The 23090-nt window shown below is 38.1% G+C and overlaps 2 protein-coding genes across 2 annotated transcripts in view; both read left to right on the top strand.

The window, feature by feature from the left end:
- The first annotated feature begins 433 nt into the window (after window positions 1-433).
- Window positions 434-3970, top strand: rpl29 (ribosomal protein L29). Its single transcript, XM_030729728.1, has 4 exons — window positions 434-529; window positions 1002-1054; window positions 1187-1251; window positions 3803-3970. The coding sequence occupies exons 2-4, from the start codon at window positions 1018-1020 to the stop codon at window positions 3893-3895; spliced, it is 195 nt and encodes a 64-aa protein (XP_030585588.1). The 5' UTR covers window positions 434-529; window positions 1002-1017; the 3' UTR covers window positions 3896-3970.
- A 3311-nt stretch (window positions 3971-7281) lies between these two features.
- The window catches only part of iars1 (isoleucyl-tRNA synthetase 1), a 61947-nt gene continuing 46138 nt past the window's right edge, over window positions 7282-23090 (top strand). Inside the window, exons 1-8 of the mRNA XM_030729426.1 lie at window positions 7282-7333; window positions 8426-8549; window positions 12954-13110; window positions 13233-13352; window positions 14302-14384; window positions 15066-15183; window positions 15360-15507; window positions 21902-21989. Of these exons, the coding sequence (XP_030585286.1) occupies window positions 8431-8549; window positions 12954-13110; window positions 13233-13352; window positions 14302-14384; window positions 15066-15183; window positions 15360-15507; window positions 21902-21989 (833 nt within the window). The 5' untranslated portion in view covers window positions 7282-7333; window positions 8426-8430. The remainder of the gene's footprint in view (window positions 7334-8425; window positions 8550-12953; window positions 13111-13232; window positions 13353-14301; window positions 14385-15065; window positions 15184-15359; window positions 15508-21901; window positions 21990-23090) is intronic.

The following is a 23090-nucleotide window of genomic DNA, read 5'->3' as shown; positions in this document are numbered from 1 at the left end:
CCCACAGTCCAAAGACATGCCTTTAGTCAGTTAGGTTAATTGGTGATTATAATTTGCCCATAGGTGTGGATGTGAGTGTGAATGATTGGCTCTCTATGTTAGCCCTGTGACAGGCTAGCAACTTGTCTAGGGTGTACCCTACCCTATGGTAGCTGGGATAGCCTCCAGGCTCTGTGACCCAGAAAAGGATAAGCAATAAGTAATTTAATTACTTTCCACTTGTAAAAGCAAAAGAGCAATATTGTGGAGAGGAAAATCAGTTAAAATTAACTCAACTCATGGTCTTACAGATACAAGAAGCCCTGTCAGTGTCTATTTCTAAAGCATAAGTTTTAATTTTTATAGGCTGAGAGTGACATCCTGTGGCCCGCTGTGGACTCCAGCCTGTTAAAGAACCCACCAACAGGAGGCGGTGTGACTAACCAAGTCCTTTCTTCTCTAGCCGACTTCCTCTCTTGCCTACACTCATTATCTTTTCTGCTCGCTCAGGTCTTCTTTCTCTTCCGGTTGTCGTCTGTTCGTGTGGCAGGTATCTATTTTACCCACCTCGGCGAATCCTTAAAAATCTTCATCAATCTGTGTATATTTCATATGTCCGCAAAGAAACAGACACCGATTTAGATGAAGCGCTTTGTTAATGACAGATCCATGGCAGTATTGTTTAGATGGGATCCTAAATAAAAGCAGAAAATCAAGCTTTAAGCATGCTAACATTCTGTGTAGCACAGTTGTAGCTTCACACAGCTTCCGACCACCAGGCAGTCCTTCCAAACGCAGCCGCACAGTTATTTTACTTACTTTTTAATTGTATGTGTAATTTTACATTGTAAGCCTGTTGCTACCAGATTTATTTATTAATTTATCTTTACGACGCACAGAGCTGGTTGTAATGAATGAAGCATCCTCAACCACCGGTTGCTAATCTATTCCTCAGCTAGCGGTCATGCTAAATACAGATGGACGTATGATGCTGATTTTTCCCTCCCCTACTTTCCTTTTAGATTAACCAGCGTTGAAATGGCCAAGTCTAAGAACCACACAACCCACAACCAGTGTAAGTCTCTCAGTAAAGTCTCAGGAAGCTGCTCCTTTTAGGAGCAATGTATTTGTTGCGTTAGCTTTGAGTTTTAGTTGTAAGAACAGTCTAGCTGCATTATGTTAATTGTCTCTCCTCTTGTTTAAACAGCTCGTAAACACCACAGGAATGGCATCAAGAAGCCCAGATCACACCGATATGAGTCTCTGAAGGGGGTGCGTACTGTTAGTTATTGTATATTTGCATTTTTACATGAAACCAGCATTGTTTGTAAAGGTGAGCAGTCAGAACATGTTCACATGCTCTGTAGCTTAATAAAACCATACACAGATGTGTGTATGGTTTTATATTTACTGTGAAATTGAAGTGGGTAGTGGTGGGTGATACAGGCTCAAAATTATATCAGTATTTCTAGTATGATTTTCTGAAACACTTTTTGAATCGATGAATGGACAGTTTTTTGGTGCTTGCAAGCAACAGCATTTATAAGTGGAAAAAAAATGGAGCTTATTTTCCATCCTTTTTCAATGAGCTACTGTCATTAATGACAGACTTTCTAATAAGAAGTGTGAATCTGCTGAAACAAGGTGCCAGCAGCAACATTATTATGCAATAGTAGTGACACAGTATGAGTCAAATATAAGCACAAACGTAGCCCAAGTTGGGATTTTCTCTGGGACTTAAAAGTATAAAGTAACTGTTTAACACTTAGAATGAAGTTATTGTTAAACTTGTAAGTCTTCAGGAGCTGCACAATACTGTCACATACTGAAAAATATTTGTTTAGCTTATTAACCAGTTGATTTAAACCCTGCTTTTCCACCATGTAACCTCATCAGTAATTTCCATCCACCATTTGAGTTTCCTCTCATATGGAGTGCAGCTAGGAGTGTGAAATTGAGAGATTTGTTTACATTTGGGTCACACATCACCAACTGCTAGTATCACCTCCTGTATAGTCTGGTTGTACTCTGTGGTGTGTGCTTTGTTTTTTTTTTTTTTTTTTTTTTTGCCTCAAGTGGTGGAACATGTTTGTTTTCACCTCTAATAGGCAAATTTGCTGTCTTTTGTTGGAGGTTGTTGAAGTTGCTCCCTTTTTGGGTGTTAAATTGTCATTGGAGTCTGATACCAGGCTCTTGCTCTCAGACATGTCCGGTCTGATTTTTGCGCACTAGGGAACTTAAATGTACAGCGTTATAATAGCAGTGATTTGTGATACAACTTTGTTTTAAATCATGTAAAAATTTATACTGGTATATTCATGAACGATATATGTCACAGCCGTAGAGGTGAGTTGTATGTGCAGCAGGTTAATGGCTCCTTGGCTTGCTCTTTTCAGGTGTATTAGTGATACAAAAGTCAGATAATGTGTGTGTTTGAGCTTTTTGACTGAAGCGCAGATATGAAGGCTTATCACCTTAGAGCTTAAACTGTTTAGGTTGGGAAAGAACATTTATACATGTATTCATTCTTCTCTTTAAGTATTTTAAGATAATGCACCCTGGAAACTAAGAGCTTTAAAGTTAGACATGCAAAGATGAGGGCTTATGTCATCTGAATTTGCATTTATAAATCATTTATTTGCCACCCACCCAAACTGATTTATTAATTAGTTTGGTTGCATGGTGGATTAATAATTAATTTAGAAATCTGCTCCCAATCATGTATAACCACAGTGATATAACATAGACGTAGGCAGATTTAAAATGAAAACAAATGGGCTGGTCAGTTGGCATGTTCTAGTGTCTTGTCTGATGAGAAAAATAAAAATAAAAAAACTGTAACCCATCTGTTATTAATCAGAATATGCAAGTTAAGGCCCCTGTGCCTGAGTATATAAGTGTGATCTGCTCATCACTACTTTGAATGCTGCTGCTTTGTATGGGAAAGTAATACTTTATATCGCTCAAGTCTCTCTTATGCATGCTTTCATTTTAAAATCAGATCCTGCTCGTGAAATTTTTTTTTCTGTCCTAATGTGAACTTGAGTAGGATTTTTTAATTTATTTTTTTTAAGTACAGAAACATTTAATAAATTACATTATGGCAGAAAGACCTCAGTAAACTAGTTATTAAAATGTGTGTGAATATGTCGACTAACAGGGAGGTCCTTGGTAATGTGAGTTTTTTTTGATCATGTTAAGCCTTAATACAAGTTACATTTCCATTCAGATAGGCAGTGTTCTTTTAATAGGTGTTTAATTGAGTTTTCCGACTTGCACTACTTAAGCTGCATGGACATGGGAGTGGGAGTGGTGCTTCTTGTTTATTGAATCTCACACAGTGTTGAACTAGTGGACAAATTTAGTAGCCAGTTGTTGTTAAAGCTTGAAAGTATGAAATGAACTGACAAGCTAAGCTTAAGATTCTCTGGGAAATGTCACTGTCCAAACCTCACCTGATTTCAGTCGCCCTGCTTTCACCTAGAAATGTTTTTTATGCAAACTCTAATGCAGTTTTCATTCTTTTACCTACCACACTCCCTCAGTAATAATGCTGCCTTTGTGGTCTCAGTTCTTGGCATTTGGATGAATTTTGCCATATGATTTTTGGAGTAGCTCATTTGAACACCAAAATTTGTTGGTTATTGTTGTGATTCAGTTTTTTTTTTTTATTTTTAATAAAGCCCACCTATTCACACTAAACTGCATTGCTGGTAATTGTTTAGACTACAAAGGTAGTCGAGCACAGTTGCATCACATGGAAACCTTATATGAGCTTCTTGTTCAATGAACCTTCTCAATCTGTTTGTTTACTTTGTTGCAGGTGGACCCCAAATTCCTGAGGAATATGCGCTTTGCTAAGAAGCACAACAAGAAGGGCTTGAAGGCAGCACGGAAGGCCGCTGTGGCGAAATAAGCCGTTACACCATCACCTCCATGTCTGACAGTCCAGATTCTCATCACAATAAAGCTATGCTTTGTTAACAAACCAGCATCTGATTGTACTTTGTTATTGAGGCTCCTGTCTCTGTCTGATCCTATGGAATAAATCACTTTATTAGATGTTCAGGGTTTATTTTATGCCAACGTGTCTGTGTAGTTCATTCATCAGAACTGAAATTAGTTAGAAAACTGTCTAATGGCTGAGTTCAGAATATTTTAAATGTTAATTGTTTTTAGATAAAGGATAGCTCATCCAGAGGGACCCCAAGGCGTTGCCAGGAACGCCCTCCGGATGAGCTGGTGGATGTGGCTGGGGAGAGAGAAGTCTGGGCTTCTCTGCTTAGGCTGCTACCCCCACAACCCAAACCTGGAAAATTGATGGATGGTAAAGGATAGATAAAATTGTGATTGCTACACAGCCACATTAGAAATATCTCTCCATAGATTTATAAACCATTTGATGGGATCTTGTGAAACAAACAAAAAAAAATCCAAACTCATACAGCAATAGACACTATGGGAAAGACTGCCATGCTCAGAAGCTGAGCAACCCTCCTATGAGAAATTTTACAGTGGAGTTATCTGGCCATTGTCCATTCTTTGATTATGCAAAAGTAAAAAACATTAGGAATGCAAAGCTTACTGGTCCAGGAAAGAAAAAAAATAGAAACAAAGCAATTATGTTTTATGCAGTTTTCAAAGTTGCTGCATTATGCTTTAGCTACATGCTTGCAGTGAAAGTACTGCTGGAGTACGCTATACGTCACTGAATTGACAGTCTAAATTCAGCTAGAAGGGCCATTTGAGTTCTAGCATATTATGTCCTCTTCACCCCAGGCTGAGATGTAAAACAACCCGAACAGAAGCCATGAAAGTGTAAGATTCTGACATAAACAGGAATGGGAACACAAGAACATCACTGACAAAGTGCACATGGGTGACCACTAAAGTAAATAATAGCATTAAGTAGAATGTAATGGACAGAGGTGGGAAGTAACGAAGTACAAATACTTCGTTACTGTACTTAAGTAGATTTTTTAGGTATCTGTACTTTACTTGAGTATTTATTTTTCTGAGTACTTTTTACTTTTACTCCCTACATTTTTACACAAGTATCTGTACTTTCTACTTCTTACATTTTCAAAACAGACTCGTTACTTTTTAACACGTCAGGGAGAAGTTTGCGTTTCCGGTCAGTGCGCCGTCAGTCATCAAGCGATCTGAGCCTAAACGGAGGAATATTAACATATAAGAGACAATCGTACTGGCGTATCCTCCATCACCGGGGCTTATCGGGTACAAAGGGATTAAATACACAAACCCATGTAATTAATGTCTCATTTATAGCGCTATAATCAGGGGTCACAGCGGGCCGGACCGAATCCGTAAGTTACGCTCGCAGGACATAAACAGCTTAGCTAGCGCTACTGAAGAGGAGCGAGCATGAAGGGAGTAACGTGTGGCAGGTAAATGCAACGTTTTTAAATGCTCAACAAATATCAGCAAACACACAAAGTGTGTGCAGTTTGTCACACAGTGTGTCTACTAGCTAAAAGAAGAGCTGCTGTATTTCAGGGAGAGCAAAGAGAGAGAAGTTCACTCACAGATGGAGAAAGAGGACAGGAGAGGAAGAAGGGAGGCTAGAATTAAAGGTAAGGACTGGAAAATAAACTGAAGTATACTGACTTTGTGTAATTCAAAGATTGTATGAAAATACTGCAGTTTAGTACGTAATAAACAGGTTATCTTGTTGTACTGTATTTACAGTAAAGCTCTGTGTTGGACTGGAGCACAGTGTTTGTGTTCATGGTCAGAGTTACAGGTTACATCAGTGCAGCAGAGATGAGTTTGAATCAAAGCTGCTGATGCTGAGATTCATTCACTGAATCCAACATTTCTACAGCCTGTATGCTGTCAGTGTAGGGGATGGAGATCAGCTCAGATAGCTGTGAAATACTGGGTTACATCTTTGTGAGTTCAGTCCATCCACACAGAGCAGTAAACCTCAGAGCAGCAGCAGCAGCAGGTCAGCTGATCACAGCCTGCACACCAACATCATTTACTGCAGCTCACAATAGAAAGTTGTGATTCTTCTCCCCATGCAGAGCCGCTACAGCTGATCTTAGGGTTCCTCCACCTTCTGAATCCCACTGTAACCCCTGAGTATCCTCATGTTTGTGTTTAGGTGGAGACACAGTCACCCTCTACTATGGAGGACACAGAGAACAGAGCTGTGTTTAAATTCCCTTTCACAGTTTGTTATTCAAGCTGAGTACATTCATTAGAATTAAAATTTAGATTGGAATAACGTTTGTGTTCTCATGTATTATTTTATATTTTTACAATAATATATAATAAGGTTCAGTTAGCTTTACACAAAAATAGCAGGTAGAAACATCCTCCAAAAAGCTACTTTTACTTTCTTACTTTGAGTAAATTTCAGAGCCTGTACTTTTTTACTTTTACTTAAGTAAAGAAGTTGAACCAGTACTTTGACTTTTACCAAAGTATTTTTTAACACAAGTACTTGTACTTCTACTTAAGTACAGAATGTCAGTACTTTTGCCACCTCTGGTAATGGACCTCCTCTTGCTGCCAGGACAGTTTAGCTATGTCTTGATATGGATCCTAAAAGGTTCTGCACAGCATTTCTTTTAAAAGATATCCTGTTTATTGTTGTGATGATAGTGGGAGAGTCAGTCTCTAACCTCCCATAGATGTTCAGTAGAGCTGACACCTGGTATGTGTCATTCACAATATTTTCACTCTATACACATTGAGGTGGCTTCCACCTTGGAAGAGACAACTCCCATATGGACGGAATTATTTCATCCTATGAAGAATCAGAATAAGTAACTGGTTTTCGGTGATGCTTCAGGTCTTTCATGTAATTTCATACTCTTCTTTACTTAAAAAAATCTGTAGAAGGTAAAGACACAACTCAAGCAAATACAAAAAAAAAAAAAAATCTAAATCAACAAGATAAAAAAAAAAAAAAAAAAAAAAACACTGACAAGGCCATTATGCATTATGGTTGGTGCACCTAGACTTATCTTTCACTTTATCTCCATGAACTCTTTGTATCTTATGAGGTGAATTTACTGAAAACACAGCAGAGTTGTCAAAATAACAAAGACTTCTGGCTGATTAAACTAGTAAATTGATACTGTTGATATTGTTTTAAGACACCAAACTAATTATTACTTCATAAATAAATAATCGCGTAACTTAGTTTGAAGATTATAACATGTCTGTGAGGATTTGCTTTTATTTTGTTGGCTCACTGATTTGATTTACGCGTTTTATTTTCAAGAACAACGCGGTTTGCTGTCCGTTAATCGTCACTTCCGCTCACGCTCTGACTCCAGCTTGCATCATTTCTCGTGTCTTGCCAGCCGGTTGCAGACAGCATGTGAGTACCTGCATTCAAACTTAGTAATGGCCCCAACATAAAGGTTTGATCGCAGTCACGCTCCGATGTACAGGTCGTCAGTATTCGTGAGCGAATGAGCCCCGTTTTTAACAAACTTTGCGTTTCCTTCAGCTACAAGCTAACTACCTGAAGCGCTGACCGACTAGCTTAGCCTGCCAGCTAACAACAAGGAGGCGTCATTTCTGTGGTGTGAACAAACTGCTGTGGAAAAGTGATTTATCAGATTTTATTATTACTTTGACCAATGTTTGTGTGATCATATGTTGGAGATGGAAATAACATGTAGGTACGCTTGACTTTAGGGGTAAAAATGTGAAACGGGACAGCATGTTCTGTTCAAAAACTGTTGAGCTCTGACAGGTTTTTTGACATATCACAGGATCAGTGGCAGAGAAATAATAGTTCTGTATTTTTTATTATTGTTTTTCATTTCGTTTTAATTTTTTTTGTCTGTTGATTTTAGTTTCAGTTTGTGTCCCTAGTGGGTTTGCTCGTTTCCATTTATTTTTTGTTTGAAAATGTTTAGTTTTAGTTTAGCAAATTGTATTAATTTCACTGTTAGTTTTAGGCGTTATAATTACTATTGCATGGAGGGCATATGTTGTGATAACAAATCAGGCAAGCTGAGATACTAAAACTAAGAATATTTCCTACATATTTAAATTTTATTCCACTTAGTTTCAAGTTTAACCAAAAGTCTAGTTTTTGTTTTTATTTTAGTTAACTAAATGTTTTTCCCACATCTAGTTTTAGTTTTGCTTTCGTTTTAATGAACTATGTCAATCTTGATCAGTGGGCAGTGAAAGAAATTCATCCAACAATGCAATGTTGAATTCTTGCTGTCTCATATGATGTTAGTTTAACTTAGTTATTTGACCAGAACTTGTGCAGCCTTGTGAGTCCTAAAGTTTTCAGTATGAAAGCAAGATTTAATTATTCAGTTGCACATAACTGGGTGCTTTAATGGGTGATTTTTTTTTTTTTTTTTTTTTTAGCACAAACTGTATTTTCCTTCTTTGTTTTCCTCTTCTGTGAGTCTGTTGAGTTACATTTTAGCTTCTGTCTTCTTAGACACTATGGTGGAGTCGGTTCCTGAGTCCATTAACTTTCCATTGGAAGAGGAGAAGATTCTGCAGTTTTGGAATGAAAAAGACTGCTTCCAGGAATGCCTCAAACAGTCTAAGAACAGACCCAGGTATATCCAGATTTCTAGCAAAGCATATTTACACACAAGCAGTGAAAACCAAATATAATATTGGTGTTTGGTTAAAGTACCTTTAGCTCAGCTTTTGTTCAGCTCAGGTCTTTGCTTGAAATGTGTTAGTTAGGACAGTATAAAACACTTTAGTCTGATAATCCATCATATTAACTCATGTAGTAACACACTTACTAAACAGTTCTTTAAAATGTGATAGTTGTTACATTGTGGGCTTGATATTTGCTAAGAATCTGAATTTGAGAAAAATATTGTGAATACTTTATTAGTGGTTTTGAATAGCAGCAGTAAATTTGTTGTATGGCTTTAATGCTGGGTGAGTTTAAGGATTGTTTTTTAAGCATTCTCTCAGCTGTTAGCTGCCAATTAAAATAGTTGTATTTCCTGATTGTCTGGTTTCACTTGGCTCCAGTGTTTACTTTCATGATTTGTGTATGGGTTGTCCATCGTGTGTTTAAAAAAAAAAAAAAAAAGTTAATATAAAGAATTTAACCTTAAAATAAGTTTAATGGCTTACTGAGCAGTATTGTGGTGTTAAAATCAGAAAGTGCAAACATTGGGTGTGAACAGTAGTAAAGACATGAATAAAATTGTTGGTAACCTTCTATTAAAGTAAGAAAAACCCACAATTGTCACTGAAATAACTTGAAACTGACAAAATTAGCAAATGAAAATCAGACATTGCTTTGAATTGTGGTTCAACAGAATTATTAAAAAACAAACAAACTAATGAAACTTGCCTGGACAAAAATGATGGTACCCCTAGAAAAGATTGAAAACAAGCTGATAATACGGATAATACGATTGGTAACCAAAGAGCCCAGAAAAACTTCCCAAGAGATTAGAGGTGAACTCCGAGGTCAAGGTACATCAGTGTCAGATCGCACCATCCGTCGCTGTTTGAGCCATAGTGGACTTGATGGAAGGCGACCAAGGAGGACACCACTGTTGAAAGCAAATTTTAAAAAAGCGAGACTGGAATTTGCTAACATGCATATTAACAAGGCATCCATTCATTCCTTTATTTATACATTGAAAAGCATTTGTGGTTGCCGCAACACGTAATCTGGAGTTTTAAGTGATGGTGAAGGTTATTTAGTTTTGTCTGAAACTCGCCCGGCAGGGTCACTGGAAACCCAGCCATTTTTAGGAATAGTAAAATTACAGTACTCATTTCCTTATGAGGTTGGAAGGACATATTTTTATGATCCTGTATGCAGTAATCAACATGTGAGTTACAATCAGCAGAACAGTTAAACTCTTGAACACCTGGCAAAAGATTTGAAAGAAACAGTAACACAAAATTCACTGCTTGGTCATTTAAAGTCCGCAAAGCTCTGTGGTGTCAGTTATTGCATATGGACTGGTCATACATATCGCCTCTCATATGCTAAGAACATTCATCGTTTTTCAGCTTGAAAACATTTTTTTTCAGTATTCTTTAGTGATGAAAATGTTTGAGGTACAATATCACACAGGTAATACATTATTAATTTGTCTTTTCATTTTATGACCCCCCCCCCCCCCCCCCCCCAGCAAAAATAGCATCATAACTTACCTGGTGTTTTGGGATGGGTAAAACGGGTCTAAGAATTTACTGGATGCGTATGTAATAGCTCATCAGGTTAGTCACTCTAGTAACTCAGCTTTCAATATTATTTCCATGGCATATAACATGTAAAGGCTAACATATTATCAATTCATAAAGGAATGTCTAGTTATACAGTGGTGTGAAAAAGTGTTTGCCCCCTGCCTCATTTCCTGTTTTTTTGCATGTTTGTCACACTTAAGTGTTTTGGAACATCAAACCAATTTAAACAATAGTCAAGGACAACACAAGTAAACACAAAATGCAAGTTGTAAATGAAGGTGTTTATTAGTGAAGGTGAAAAAAAATCCAAACCATCATGGCCCTGTGTGAAAAAGTGATTGCCCCCCTTGTTAAAACATACTATAACTGTGGTTTTTCACACCTGAGTTCAATTTCCCTAGCCACACCTAGGCCTGATTATTGCCACACATGTTCCCAATCAAGACATCACTTAAATAGGAGCTGCCTGACACAGTAAGGTCCACCAGAAGATCCTTGAAAGCTACACATCATGCCGAGATCCAAAGAAATTCAGGAGCAATTGAGAAAGAAAGTAATTGAGATCTATCAGTCTGGAAAGGGTTATAAAGCCATTTCCAAAGCTTTGGGAATCCAGCGAACCACAGTGAGAGCCATTATCCACAAATGGCGAAGACATGGAACAGTGGTGAACCTTCCCAGGAGTGGCCGGCCGCCCAAAATTACCCCAAGGGCACAGCGACGACTCATCCAAGAGGTCACAAAAGACCCCACAACAACGTCCAAAGAACTGCAGGCCTCACTTGCCTCAGTTAAGGTCAGCGTTCATGCCTCCACCATCAGAAAAAGACTGAGCAAAAATGGCCTGCATGGCAGAGTTCCAAGAAGAAAACCACTGCTGAGCAAAAAGAACATTAAAGCTCGTCTCAATTTTTCCAAAACGCATCTTGATGATCCCCAAGACTTTTGGGACAACATTCTGTGGACCGATGAGACAAAAGTGGAACTCTTTGGAAGGTGTGTGTCCCATTACATCTGGCGTAAAAGGAACACTGCATTTCAGAAAAAGAACATTATACCAACAGTAAAATATGGTGGTGGTAGTGTGATGGTCTGGGGCTGTTTTGCTGCATCAGGACCTGGAAGACTGGCTGTGATAAATGGAACTATGAATTCTGCTGTCTACCAAGAGATCCTGAGGGAGAATGTCAGACCTTCTGTTCGTGTACTCAAGTTTAAACGTACTTGGGTTCTGCAGCAGGACAATGATCCTAAACACACCAGCAAGTCCACCACTGAATGGCTGAAGAAAAACAAAATGAAGACTTTGGAGTGGCCTAGCCAAAGTCCTGACCTGAATCCTATTGAGATGTTGTGGTACGACCTTAAAAAGGCCGTTCATGCTCGAAAACCCTCTAATGTAACTGAATTAGGACAATTCTGCAAAGATGAGTGGGCCAAAATTCCTCCAGAACGCTGTAAAAGCCTCATTGCAAGTTATCGCAGACGCTTGGTTGCAGTTGTTGCTGCCAAGGGTGGCCCAACCAGTTATTAGGTTTAGGGGGCAATCACTTTTTCACACAGGGCCATGATGGTTTGGATTTTTTTTTCACCTTTACTAATAAACACCTTCATTTACAACTTGCATTTTGTGTTTACTTGTGTTGTCCTTGACTATTGTTTAAATGGGTTTGATGTTCCGAAACACTTAAGTGTGACAAACATGCAAAAAAAACAGGAAATGAGGCAGGGGGCAAACACTTTTTCACACCACTGTAGTTCTCACCATAATAATGCCAATCACAGAAAGTGACAGTATTCTCAGTGGTTTATATGATTTTCTTATTTCTGGTTCTTAGCCATTTGTTTTTGAATTAGTGTGGTGAATAATGTCACCAAGACTCATCTGCGTCCCATTAAGCTCTACTGAGACTTGGTAATTATGTGTTCTGTAACTTTTACCTCCAGGGGATTTGTGCCACCTAAAGCCAGGAGGCTGAGGGGTGGCACTGGCAACCCTCAGTATTTTTAGTGACCACTTTTGTATTTTTGATACTGTTTTGATACTCTGCTATACTTGCATTACTCATTTCTATGTTCAATGCATTGTACCACAAGATCTTGATCTCATGTTTTGAAAAATGTATTGGTATTTGTGGCACTGCATTGAACTGGTTTAAGGCTCACCTGACTAACGGGGCTGTTGGTCAGGTGAGACTGACCAACACTGGCTATTACTCTTCAAGTACTCTCCTTGTGTACTCTCTTGAAGTACTCTCCTTGTGGCGTACTTCAAGATTCCATTCTGGGTTCAATTTTCTTGTCACTGTATTTGCTACCACTTGGGTTTATATTTTAAAAATGCATCGTGTTGCGTACCACTTCCAATCTATGCTGATAATACTTAAACATACCTGCCACACAAACTCTATACCAGCTCTTCTGCAAATTCCTTAACCTGTTGTTTGGCTGAGGTTAAAACCTTGTTCTCACAAAATTTTCTTTAATGAAAATAAAACTGAAATTATGATTCAGTGATTCATGCCACTTAGTGGAAGGCAGTTACTCTTTCCATTACTCCTTCATATCTTGGGATCATATCTTAAACCTCAGGTAAAAATCCTCGGTGTTGTCTTTGATGACCCTGCCCTGGATAAGTGGAAGAAAATGGATGGGCGGAAGGTGTTGATAGATTTACTTGCTGTGTGCTGTAAATATATAGCACACAGCAAGTGTATTTTTTCAGTTAATAAAAGTGCTGTTCCAAGTGGCAGTATTTAAGATTTACATTTGCTTCTCATCCCCCAAACCAGGTACACCTTCTATGATGGACCTCCTTTTGCCACTGGTCTGCCCCACTATGGTCACATCCTAGCTGGTACCATCAAGGACATTGTTACTCGCTTTGCCCACCAGAGCGGCTTCCATGTGGACCGTCGCTTTGGATGGGACTGTCATGGCCTGCCTGTGGTAAGAATTTGTCATAGCTGTCTTTTCAGTGTTTAAATTTAATGTTACAGTATGGTCTGTTAAGATTTTCAAGTTTGTGCTTTGGTTAGCTGTATGTGTCACATCCAATGTGTTTTATGCAGGAGTATGAGATTGATAAGACTCTGGGGATCAAAGGCCCGGAAGATGTGGCCAAGATGGGCATAGCTGAGTACAACAAGCAGTGTCGAAGCATTGTCATGAGATACGCCAGTGAGTGGGAGGTGAGTCCAGTTTGTCTGGCTAAGAACGGAACATGGAACTAGGGCTGCAACAATTCGAGTAAAAGTTGATTATAAAAAAAGTCTTTAATGCAAATTTTTTGCATCATTAATGTGTTTAATCCACGACTCTGTAGCGTTTAACTGTCGCCATGTAAGTAGTTTAATGTGGAGCTGGACTCTGTCTACACTCACACACGGCAAAGAGATGGAGCCGTTATTGAGACGATGAGCTCAGATGGAGTGAAAGAAAACGTTTTTCTACTGTACAAAACAGCAGCGGTTGTTAATATAATTGCTATTTACTGGGGAAAAACTGGTGGGAGTCCTTAAACCAGCTGTTCGAAAAGCTCCCACATGAAGAAAAGTGAACTTTGTAGCAGAACTTTTAACTTAGTCTGGTACAATTGACAGCCATCCCACTTTCTGTCACAGTTATTTTAGGCCTTAGCTAGGTTGCCCGTATACCTTATACATGACAGCAATTGATCAATTTATTTTTGCACTGACGAAAAATGTTTTCTTTAAAAAAAATATGATTTTAATATGGCATGCAAATGCAGTCAAAGGATTTAGTTGTTTTTATTTTACAGACATTGTATGCAGTTAAACTATTAAAAAATTTTCAGTTTCTAAAATGGAAACCAATCAGCAGTTCATTTTAAAAGACCTGAGTTTTTCTCTTTTGAATATTTATTATTGCTCATTAATAAGACAAAACTATTTTTTTTCATCCAATTACTTGATAAATCAATGGTATAATCGATAGAATACTTGATTTACTAAAAAAATTAATAGTTACAGCCCTACATGGAACATGCACTAAACTATAGGGAGGCTAGATTTATCTCAAATACATTTTGTACATTGGTGTGAATTCACCACCTGGAGATATTTGCCATTGTAATTGTGATCTTTTGATTTTTATGTGTATGTTTCTAATTGTACCTAGTCTTCAGTGAAGAGAATGGGTCGATGGATTGACTTCAAGAATGACTACAAGACTCTTTACCCATGGTTCATGGAGACTGTCTGGTATGTATGTAAAAAGCATTTTTTTATGAAGACTCGGTTTGACTGCAAGACATGTTATCACTATTCTGCTTTATTACAAGGAGTTTACTGAGGGAGGCAAATTAGCACTGAATGATTACATTCAGTGAGAATTGACCAGTGTGTTGTAGGGTTCAGAAAATAATGAAATGACACACTTTTAATCTGTCTGACTAACATTAAAAAAAAACTTTGACACTGCACTCATAGCATTTAGCTATCCACCAGTGTCAGGTTAATAAAATAGAAAACTTGGTGCATTTTGTGTTTTTTACTTTGCAGTACTGCAGTACTGCATGTGAACAAAAAGGAAGTGGAAGTTCCAACTTAATGTCCTCTCATGCAATGCTTATGCACTGCCAGATATAAAAATTGCAGCAGGATTCACTCTCTGGATAAAATAATCTAAAAGATTTTAACTTAAACAGAGAGATTAAAGCCTACAATTTTATGTATTATTGTCTGAAAAGGTTGTAATTTAATTTACTACAGTCAGTGCTGCAAACTTTGCTGGAGTTGATCTTACCTTCTTTATTTTCCATCCATCCATTCGCTTCCGCACATCCTGTTAAGGGTCGCGGGGGGGCTGGAGCCTATCCCAGCTGTCATAGGGCGAGAGGCAGGGTACTTCTTTATTTTAAAATGTTTATTTTAATTCTTCAGGTGGGTTTTCAAACAGCTGTATGACAAAGGTCTGGTTTACCGAGGTGTCAAAGTCATGCCTTTCTCCACTGCCTGCAACACCCCCCTGTCCAACTTTGAGTCCCATCAGAACTACAAGGTTGGCACAAAATATAACCTCTTTACACCTGTCATTGTATAACGTAACACTGCTAAGGTCACTAATATTTATTACAAAAAAAAAATAATCAGTGACTAAGTACAAATACTGTGTTGTTATTGTGTTATTGTTAAAACAAAATTGACCGTGTTTCTATGCTTAATTTTTGTCTCCAGGATGTTCAGGATCCCTCGGTGATCGTCAACTTCCCGCTGGTTGAGAATGAGGACGTTTCTTTGATTGCCTGGACAACCACACCATGGACGTTGCCGAGCAACCTGGCCCTTTGTGTGAACCCGGAGTTCATTTATGTCAAGGTCAAAGGTGAGGAAAAAACATGAGGAAAACATACATGTTGTAAACAGTGACTGATGTACTGACTGGGGCTGAACACGTCTCAGCAGAAGTGTAAGTAATTGCAGTTATTTACCTTTTTTCCTTGAAATCATTGGTTTAACACTTTAGTAACCCAGCTAAGAGCTGAAGAGGAACAGGTCATGGAGAGATATGAAGAATATGAGAAAACTATTATAGCAAAAAGTAACACTGTTACTTTAAAAATGCAAGTGAGGAATGTAGCAGAAAGTTGTTAATCTTGTAAATTGATAGATGAGCATATTTATTTTACTACTAAATGCACACTTGATACCTACCATTTAATGATAGCATGATATTTGTGCTCTTAAATCTTGATACAGTCCAGATGTAGTATATTGCCTAAAGTATTCGCTCATCTGCCTTCACGCACATATGAACTTGAGTGATATTCCAATCTTAACCTGTAGGGTTTAATATGATGTCGGCCCACCCTTTGCAGCTATAACAGCTTCAACTCTTCTGGGATGGCTTTCCACAAGGTTTAGGAGTATGTTTTTGGGAGTTTCTGATCATTCTTCCAGAAGCACATTTGTGAGGTCAGACACTGATGTTGGGCGAGAAGGCCTGGCTCACAGTCTCTGTTCTAATTCATTCCAAAGGTGTTCTAGCAGGACACTGTGTAGTCCAGTCAAGTTCTTCCACACCAAACTTGCTCATCCATGTCTTTAGATAAGATAAGATAAAACTTTAATGATCCCACGACAGGGAAGTTTGCGTATTATAGCAGCTCAAGTACAGAGAAGAAGGATGAAACAAAATAAAATAGAAAACACTATATACATAAAATATACATATACACACATATACATCAAAACACTATATACAGATATATGGACATTGCTTTGTGCAGTCATGTTGGAACAGGAAGGGGCCATCTTCAAACTGTTTCCACAAAGTTGGAAGCATGAAATTGTCCTAAATGTCTTGGTATGCTGAAGCATTAAGAGTTCCTTTCACTGGAATTAAGGGGCTGAGCCTAACTCCTGAAAAACAACCCCACACCATAATCCCACCAAACTTTACACCTGGCACAATGCACTCAGACAAGTACCGTTCTCCTGGCAACCACCAAACTCAGATTCATTCATTGGATTGCCAGACAGAGAAATTTGTCACTCCAGAGAACAAGTCTCTACTGCTCCAGAGTCCAGTGGAGGTGTGCTTTATACCACTGCATCTGACGCTTTGCATTGTGCTTGGTGATGTAAGGCTTGGATGCAGCTGTTCGGCTGTGGACACCCATTCCATCAAGCTCTCTACACACTGTTGTTGAGCTAATCTGAAGGCCACATGAAGTCTGGAGGTCAGTAGTGACTCTGTAGAAAGTTGACAACCTCTGCGCGCTATGTGCCTCAGCATCCGCAGACTCTGCTCTCATTTTATGTAACCTGCCACTTTGTGGCTCATTTGCTGTTGTTCCCAATTGCTTCCACTTTGTCATAAAACCACTAATAGTTGATTGTGGAATATTTAATAGCAAGGAAATTTTGCAACTGGACTTACTACACAGGTGGCATCCTATCACAGTACCACGCTGGAATTCACTGTAGGACTGCAACAAATACTCGAGTAACTCAAATAATTCAATTCTAAAAAAATTCTTGACACAAATTTGTTGCTTCGATGCCTCGTTCGAAGTCTATAGCACTCAGGTCTTTCACCCACATTAGCAGCATTAAGTTCTCCGTCACTGCGATGGATTTCTTTCATTTGGAAAAAAAAACCGACTCTTTAACATCAAGTGGATCATCGCTGACACGTTTTTTCATGCCTCCACTGCTCTCTACACCCGTGTTTGTGTGTGTGTGTGTTGTGCTTGTTGGGCTTGTTGGGCTGAGTATTTCAGCTGTAGCTACTGTAACAGATCGCTATCATCAAGTTTGCTAGCAGGCGCAGCTATTAGCACTAGCAACCATTCAGTAACGACGGGACCCTCCCCTGTCACCCGTTCGATACCGAGGGGCTCCATCAAAATATTTTTATGCTTTAATCCCTGATTAGCAACTAAAAATAGACCTGCAATAGAAACATATTTTAGGATCTTGCTTGTGAATACAAAGCATTACAACATTAAACTCATGCAGCCCCCAGTTTTTCAACAAAAACACTGATAACACAACAGCAGCAGTTGTTTTATGTGCAGTCTGTATCCACACGTGCGGCAAGCACGGCGAGGCGGAGCCGTCGAGCTCAGGTGGAGCGAAAGGAAACATTTTTCTGGCATCTAAAGCAGCAGTGCTTTTTTTCTGTAACCACCATTCAAACCTTTACTGGGACACAGCTGGAGGCCTTTACACGACATGTTCGCATCTGAAAGATTCGGAATTTCGTGTCGTTCTTACGCAATGCGTCCAGTGTGTGAAGGCCTTTAATAAGACAAAAGTATTTCTTATCCGATTACTCAATTAATCAAAGGAATAATGGATATAATACTCAATTACTAAAATAATTGATAGTTGCAGCCCTAATTCACTGAGCTCCTGAGAGCGACCCATTCTTTCACAGATGTTTGTAGAAGCAGTTCCATGACCTGTGGCCATGGAACTGATCGGAACACCTGAATTCAATGAGTTTGATGGGCGAGTGAATACTTTAGGCAATATAGTGCACTTGGAAGTGCATTCAAATATGATGATATTCTATAGTGATGAAGTTGTGGATCTCATTTTAGTTTTGATCAAATCAAAGTGACTTTTTTTCTGTGATGAATGCCAATACATATTAGTCGCTATACCAGCAAAGTAGCCTAAAACAAACTTGAGAATTAGGAGAAGGCCTAAAAAACAATTGCATCAATTTTTTGCATCACCTAATGAATGCATATAAATTTCAACAGATGTTGACCAAAGTTGTGTACATCTAAAATAATCAACTAACATAAAACATAAGATAAAATGACAGCTTTAACACAGGAAACATAAATTAACTAAACCTGAGTTAAAAAAAACACACACACATATCGTAACTCATTCCTTCAGCTGAAAATTTCTATCACTTTTATCAAATCATCAGGATAGAAAACATGGTGATTAAAGTCACCCAAAGTGGATTGTGTTTACTGAAGTTATTATGTAATCTAGACAGGTTAAAAAACAGCCACCTTCGTGGTACTGAAAGCTCTGGCTGCAGGCTCCTCACTAACTCATTAATCTTGCTTTGGAGTGCATCACTCAGGACGAGTAGTTTTGTTAAATGATAATGCTTAAATGCTGATGCCTCAGGCAAAACTTTTCTGACAAAAAAATCTTGTTTTGAACCCTTGTGGGTTCAGTGTTTTGGACCACGGTATCAGCTGATGGATGTTTGTTTTCTTTTAATTCAGAAAGACAAAGAAGAACAAATTAGCTGAAGAGGAGTGCTGCTTTGGCAAATTGCACCCGTAGGAAATAATGGACACATAGTGTGTTGATGTGACTGGAACTTTGTTTTTATATTCAAACAAAATACACAGGCAGGATCCTGCATGAACATCAGTTATGTTCATGCAGGACTTATCCTTAAGTGAAAATACAATCACCCACTTAAAATGGTCCTTTCAGGTTTAAATAACAGAATCTTACATAAGATTGTTTATAAGCTGTGTTAATGGATTGATAGCCAGGTTGCATTAAAGTAAAGTAAAAGCATTAAAGTATTTTTTTTTATAGTTTTAAGCATTTACCCCTTAACAGAATGATCTAAAACTTTCTTTTCAGTATCTCTCGAAAAAAGAGTGTAAAGCTAGACTACAACTGAATCTTTTACAGGTATCTCTCAGTAGCGTAAAAGACACATTTTTAACATTCTTAATCCCGGGACACTTGCTGTACACAAACTCAGTTTCCAGTTTCTTAATGGAAACTAATACAGCAGTCTTAGGTTTTATTCTAAGAATGTTACTTATTTTCATGAAGGTCACAGTAGTTGATGGCAGTTTCAGGAAAGTGTGTGCTTTTTTTTGTTTTTTTTAAATTCACAATGATTATTAAAGATTTTGTTGATTTAAACAACAACCATTAGTACAGTGGACATGCTGTCAGGAAATGCAAACATGTAGCTAATAACCTCAGCAAAAAATACACAAAATGATATCAGCTACTGTTTAGTTTTGTCATTAACACTTTGATGTTTTGTACTTCAATGTGTCAAAATGTCTGCTTCTCCTTTAAGTATTATGTGTGTATGTGTGTGAGACAGTGTGTAGCTCAAACCTGAAAATGTGGATGAACCACAAATCAGGCCACTCAAAAAAAGCATTGTCCTTGTTCAAATATAAAAAATACTCTAGAGAGGTGGCTACTGTTTTTCTGTTACCCTCCTGCTGTAGTTTTTGGTTCCCTATGAGAGAAACTGGTGGGTTTTAAAACGATGACCTAGATTTGTTTTATTTGGCATAGTGCAGTTGATACTGTAGGGGGCAGTCTTGAAGCACAGTCGGTTATTATTACTGCACCGCCTGTGCTGCATGGGAGACCGCCTTGGAATACCAATGAATGTGGTCCTTTTTGTGTGTGTGTGTGTGTGTGTGTGTGTCAGCTCAGTCTCTCTTTTCATCTTCTCTTGTTCACTCGCTCCATCTTCATCCCAGTTCTTTCCCCTCTTTCCTTATCGCTTTCTTTGACTTCAAATCCACCTGTTTTTGTCCTTCATTGTACTTATTTTCTCTCAGTCTGTCTCTTTTAATGTCTGCCCATTTCCCTCGCTGCCTTTGTCGCTGTTTGAGTTGGGGGCTGTCAGCAGGTCTGAGCTGTGCAGTCATTTGTCACACCACTGAGGGGAAGAAACATCTTTTATTGATGCTGCCCTCTTGTCGCTCTTTTTGTGTCTCACTGTCTCAGGCCATTTGGTTTTTGCCCTCTTTGCAAGTGTCGTCTTTGCTGGTCCCAGTGACTTGTCTTTTTATGTTGTGTAAAATCTGTCTTTGGCCATTTTTTACAAGAAGATTCAGTTTCTAAAATGTGTGGGAGATATATTCCCCCCCCCCCCCCCCCCCCCCCCCCCCCCCCAAACTTCATTTAACTATATGATAGCTTCTTCTTCTCATTATTATTATTATTATTATTATTATTATTTTAGACCCTATCAAAAACAAGATGTAATATAATATAATAAATATTATTACTACTGTTATTATTGTTACTATTATTACTCAGAAGTCAACCTTCAGATTTGATTGTAGCACAGCTATGAGACACATCGATTGGAGCCATGTTGGATAAGGTGGATAATATTGGATAATATTTATCATTACCTGAAATTTAGGTCAATAAAGATAAATCATTCTGCCAGGGCTATTTAGATTACAGGCTTTGTAAAATTTGTTTTTTGTTTTTTTGCCCTTTCTTTAGTATTTAGTTTGCCAGTTTCCAGCTACACCACAAGTGAGTCATGTGATGTGACGTGTTTGTTTATATATAAAAAAAAATTTTCCCCTGTTTTATTTATCTAATTTAGTGGTCTGCCTCTGCCTGCTTGAAATGCAGTGGCTGATGTTTATCTGTTGGGTCAACTCTGGAGTCACTAAATGTTCAAAGATGGTGAGGTGAAGAGCTGAAAGACTGTAAAACAGTTTTTCATAATGAACATTTCTTTTGTCTGGCAGGAGGAAACGAGTAATGATGATTTAAAAAAAAAAAAAAAAGGAAAATCACAATTTTTGTGAAATTGCTACTCTAACGAGTAATATTAGCATTTTCCCTGGATTTCACGATGAATAATAACTTTATTTATAAAACACATTTTAAAACACACAGTTGCAAATTGCTTTACAGTTTGCTTAAAACTACACGTTGAAGATAAGTTTACATGTCCCAACATGCAAACACACTGTCAAGCATAAGGTCTTGCATCCATTCATACATGTACTTCCATAGAAGCATTGAGTGTGAATTATAACCAAAAATAACGGCCAAAAGATTAAGGAAAGCTAACCTAGTTCCAAGTTATTGGCTGATAGTACGTCCCATGTTTTATATGGCTTTAAGTAATAAATAAAAGTCAGTTGTTCTATCACATGTGAAGAAAACATGCTAGTTACATCCTCAGATGTCTTTGTTTCTGACCAGCAGTGCAAACCCAAAAGATACTCAGTTTGTTTTTATATTTTCTTTGCTCAATAAATGAACACTTCTGGTTCATTTTCAGTTGTAGACAAACTGAAAATCAGTCAATCAACTGTTCAATTAACTGACTGTCGCCTGAAGTTGGAAGTATGCACCCATATTTAACAGCAGCAAATTACTTGGTAAAAGGAGCATTTGATTTATAAGTCTGGATTGATTGTCTTCACAGGTGTCACAGGAAATTTTGAAAAACAACAACAACAAAAAAAAAAGTCATGATTTTTCTGTTCATCTCTCAGATATTACCACAGACAAGACCTACATTATGATGGAGGCCAGACTGGGGGCTCTGTTTAAGTCAGAGAGCGAGTACACTGTCCTGGAAAAGTGAGTACAAAAGCTACATAAGTGAAGAAAAACATAAAAAGGATTAATTTTTCAAATGTGTGCACTTGAGTCTGTTGGCACCAAAGTGCAACAGTCCATTGCTGAGCTACTGGGGAATTCATTTCCCTAAGTTGAATGTACTGTAGAATACAGTGGGAAAAATACAGTCTTGCTTCATTACCAGGAAATCAGCTATCAACCAGAGTTGAGAATAAAGGATACACAAAATGCTATCAGCACTTAACCAAACAGCTGTTGTTTCCTTCTATTAGTAACATTTCTAGATTTGTGCCCTGATTGCTGGCAGCATGACCTGTGTTAGTTGTCTTAGCTTTTATTTTGGAAAGCAAGTTATTAGCTTTCTGTTTTAGCTGACAAGTGCTTCTGAATATGAATAAAGAAAAATGTGACTGACCCTTGTTTCGGTGTTACGTAGTTACTGAAGCATTACAAGATTTTTGTATGTATTTTGGTTTTTAGTCCCCACCTAATTGGAAAATGTTGAAGTGAAAGTCTAGATGGCCATAAACGATTGTATGTGAATGTAGTTGTCATTGTATAATTATAGTTATGTAACCTTAAAATTTTGTACTTGAAACCCAGCTGCTGCCTTTTAACAAGTAAATAACTTGTATGTCATATTTCCTGTGAAAGGTTTCCTCTTGGGTTATGAATTCTCTTCCACAGTGGCTGAAATTACTGACAGTCGAATTAGCAGAGGTTGTGTTTTACCAGCTAAGTGTTGTTCTGTGCAGCAGAAAGGGGGGGAAAAAATCCAATTTCTCAGCTCACTGGATGATTCTGGAGCAAAGGGAAAGGACATAGCAGGAAAAATAAGTCATAGTGAGATGAAGAAAACAACTGAGTGAATAAAGACTACAGAATTTACTGAAACCCGATGGTGCAAATTTCTAGGCATGATTTATCCCCACTCATCCCATATATTGGACAACTGTACTGATGATGTAAACAAGACATCTTAAAAAAGATTTCTGGCGCTTCTTCTTCCACAAGGACAAAACCCTTATACACAGACACACTGACACATTATTTGAACTACGCTTACAGAAACAGTGCATCAGGACTGCCAATATGAGCGCA

This window comes from Archocentrus centrarchus, chromosome 5 (genome assembly GCF_007364275.1).
Source record: "Archocentrus centrarchus isolate MPI-CPG fArcCen1 chromosome 5, fArcCen1, whole genome shotgun sequence".
NCBI classification, from domain to species: domain Eukaryota; kingdom Metazoa; phylum Chordata; class Actinopteri; order Cichliformes; family Cichlidae; genus Archocentrus; species Archocentrus centrarchus.
Note: the sequence above shows the minus strand (reverse complement) of the source record. Positions and strands in the feature narration are given on the sequence as shown.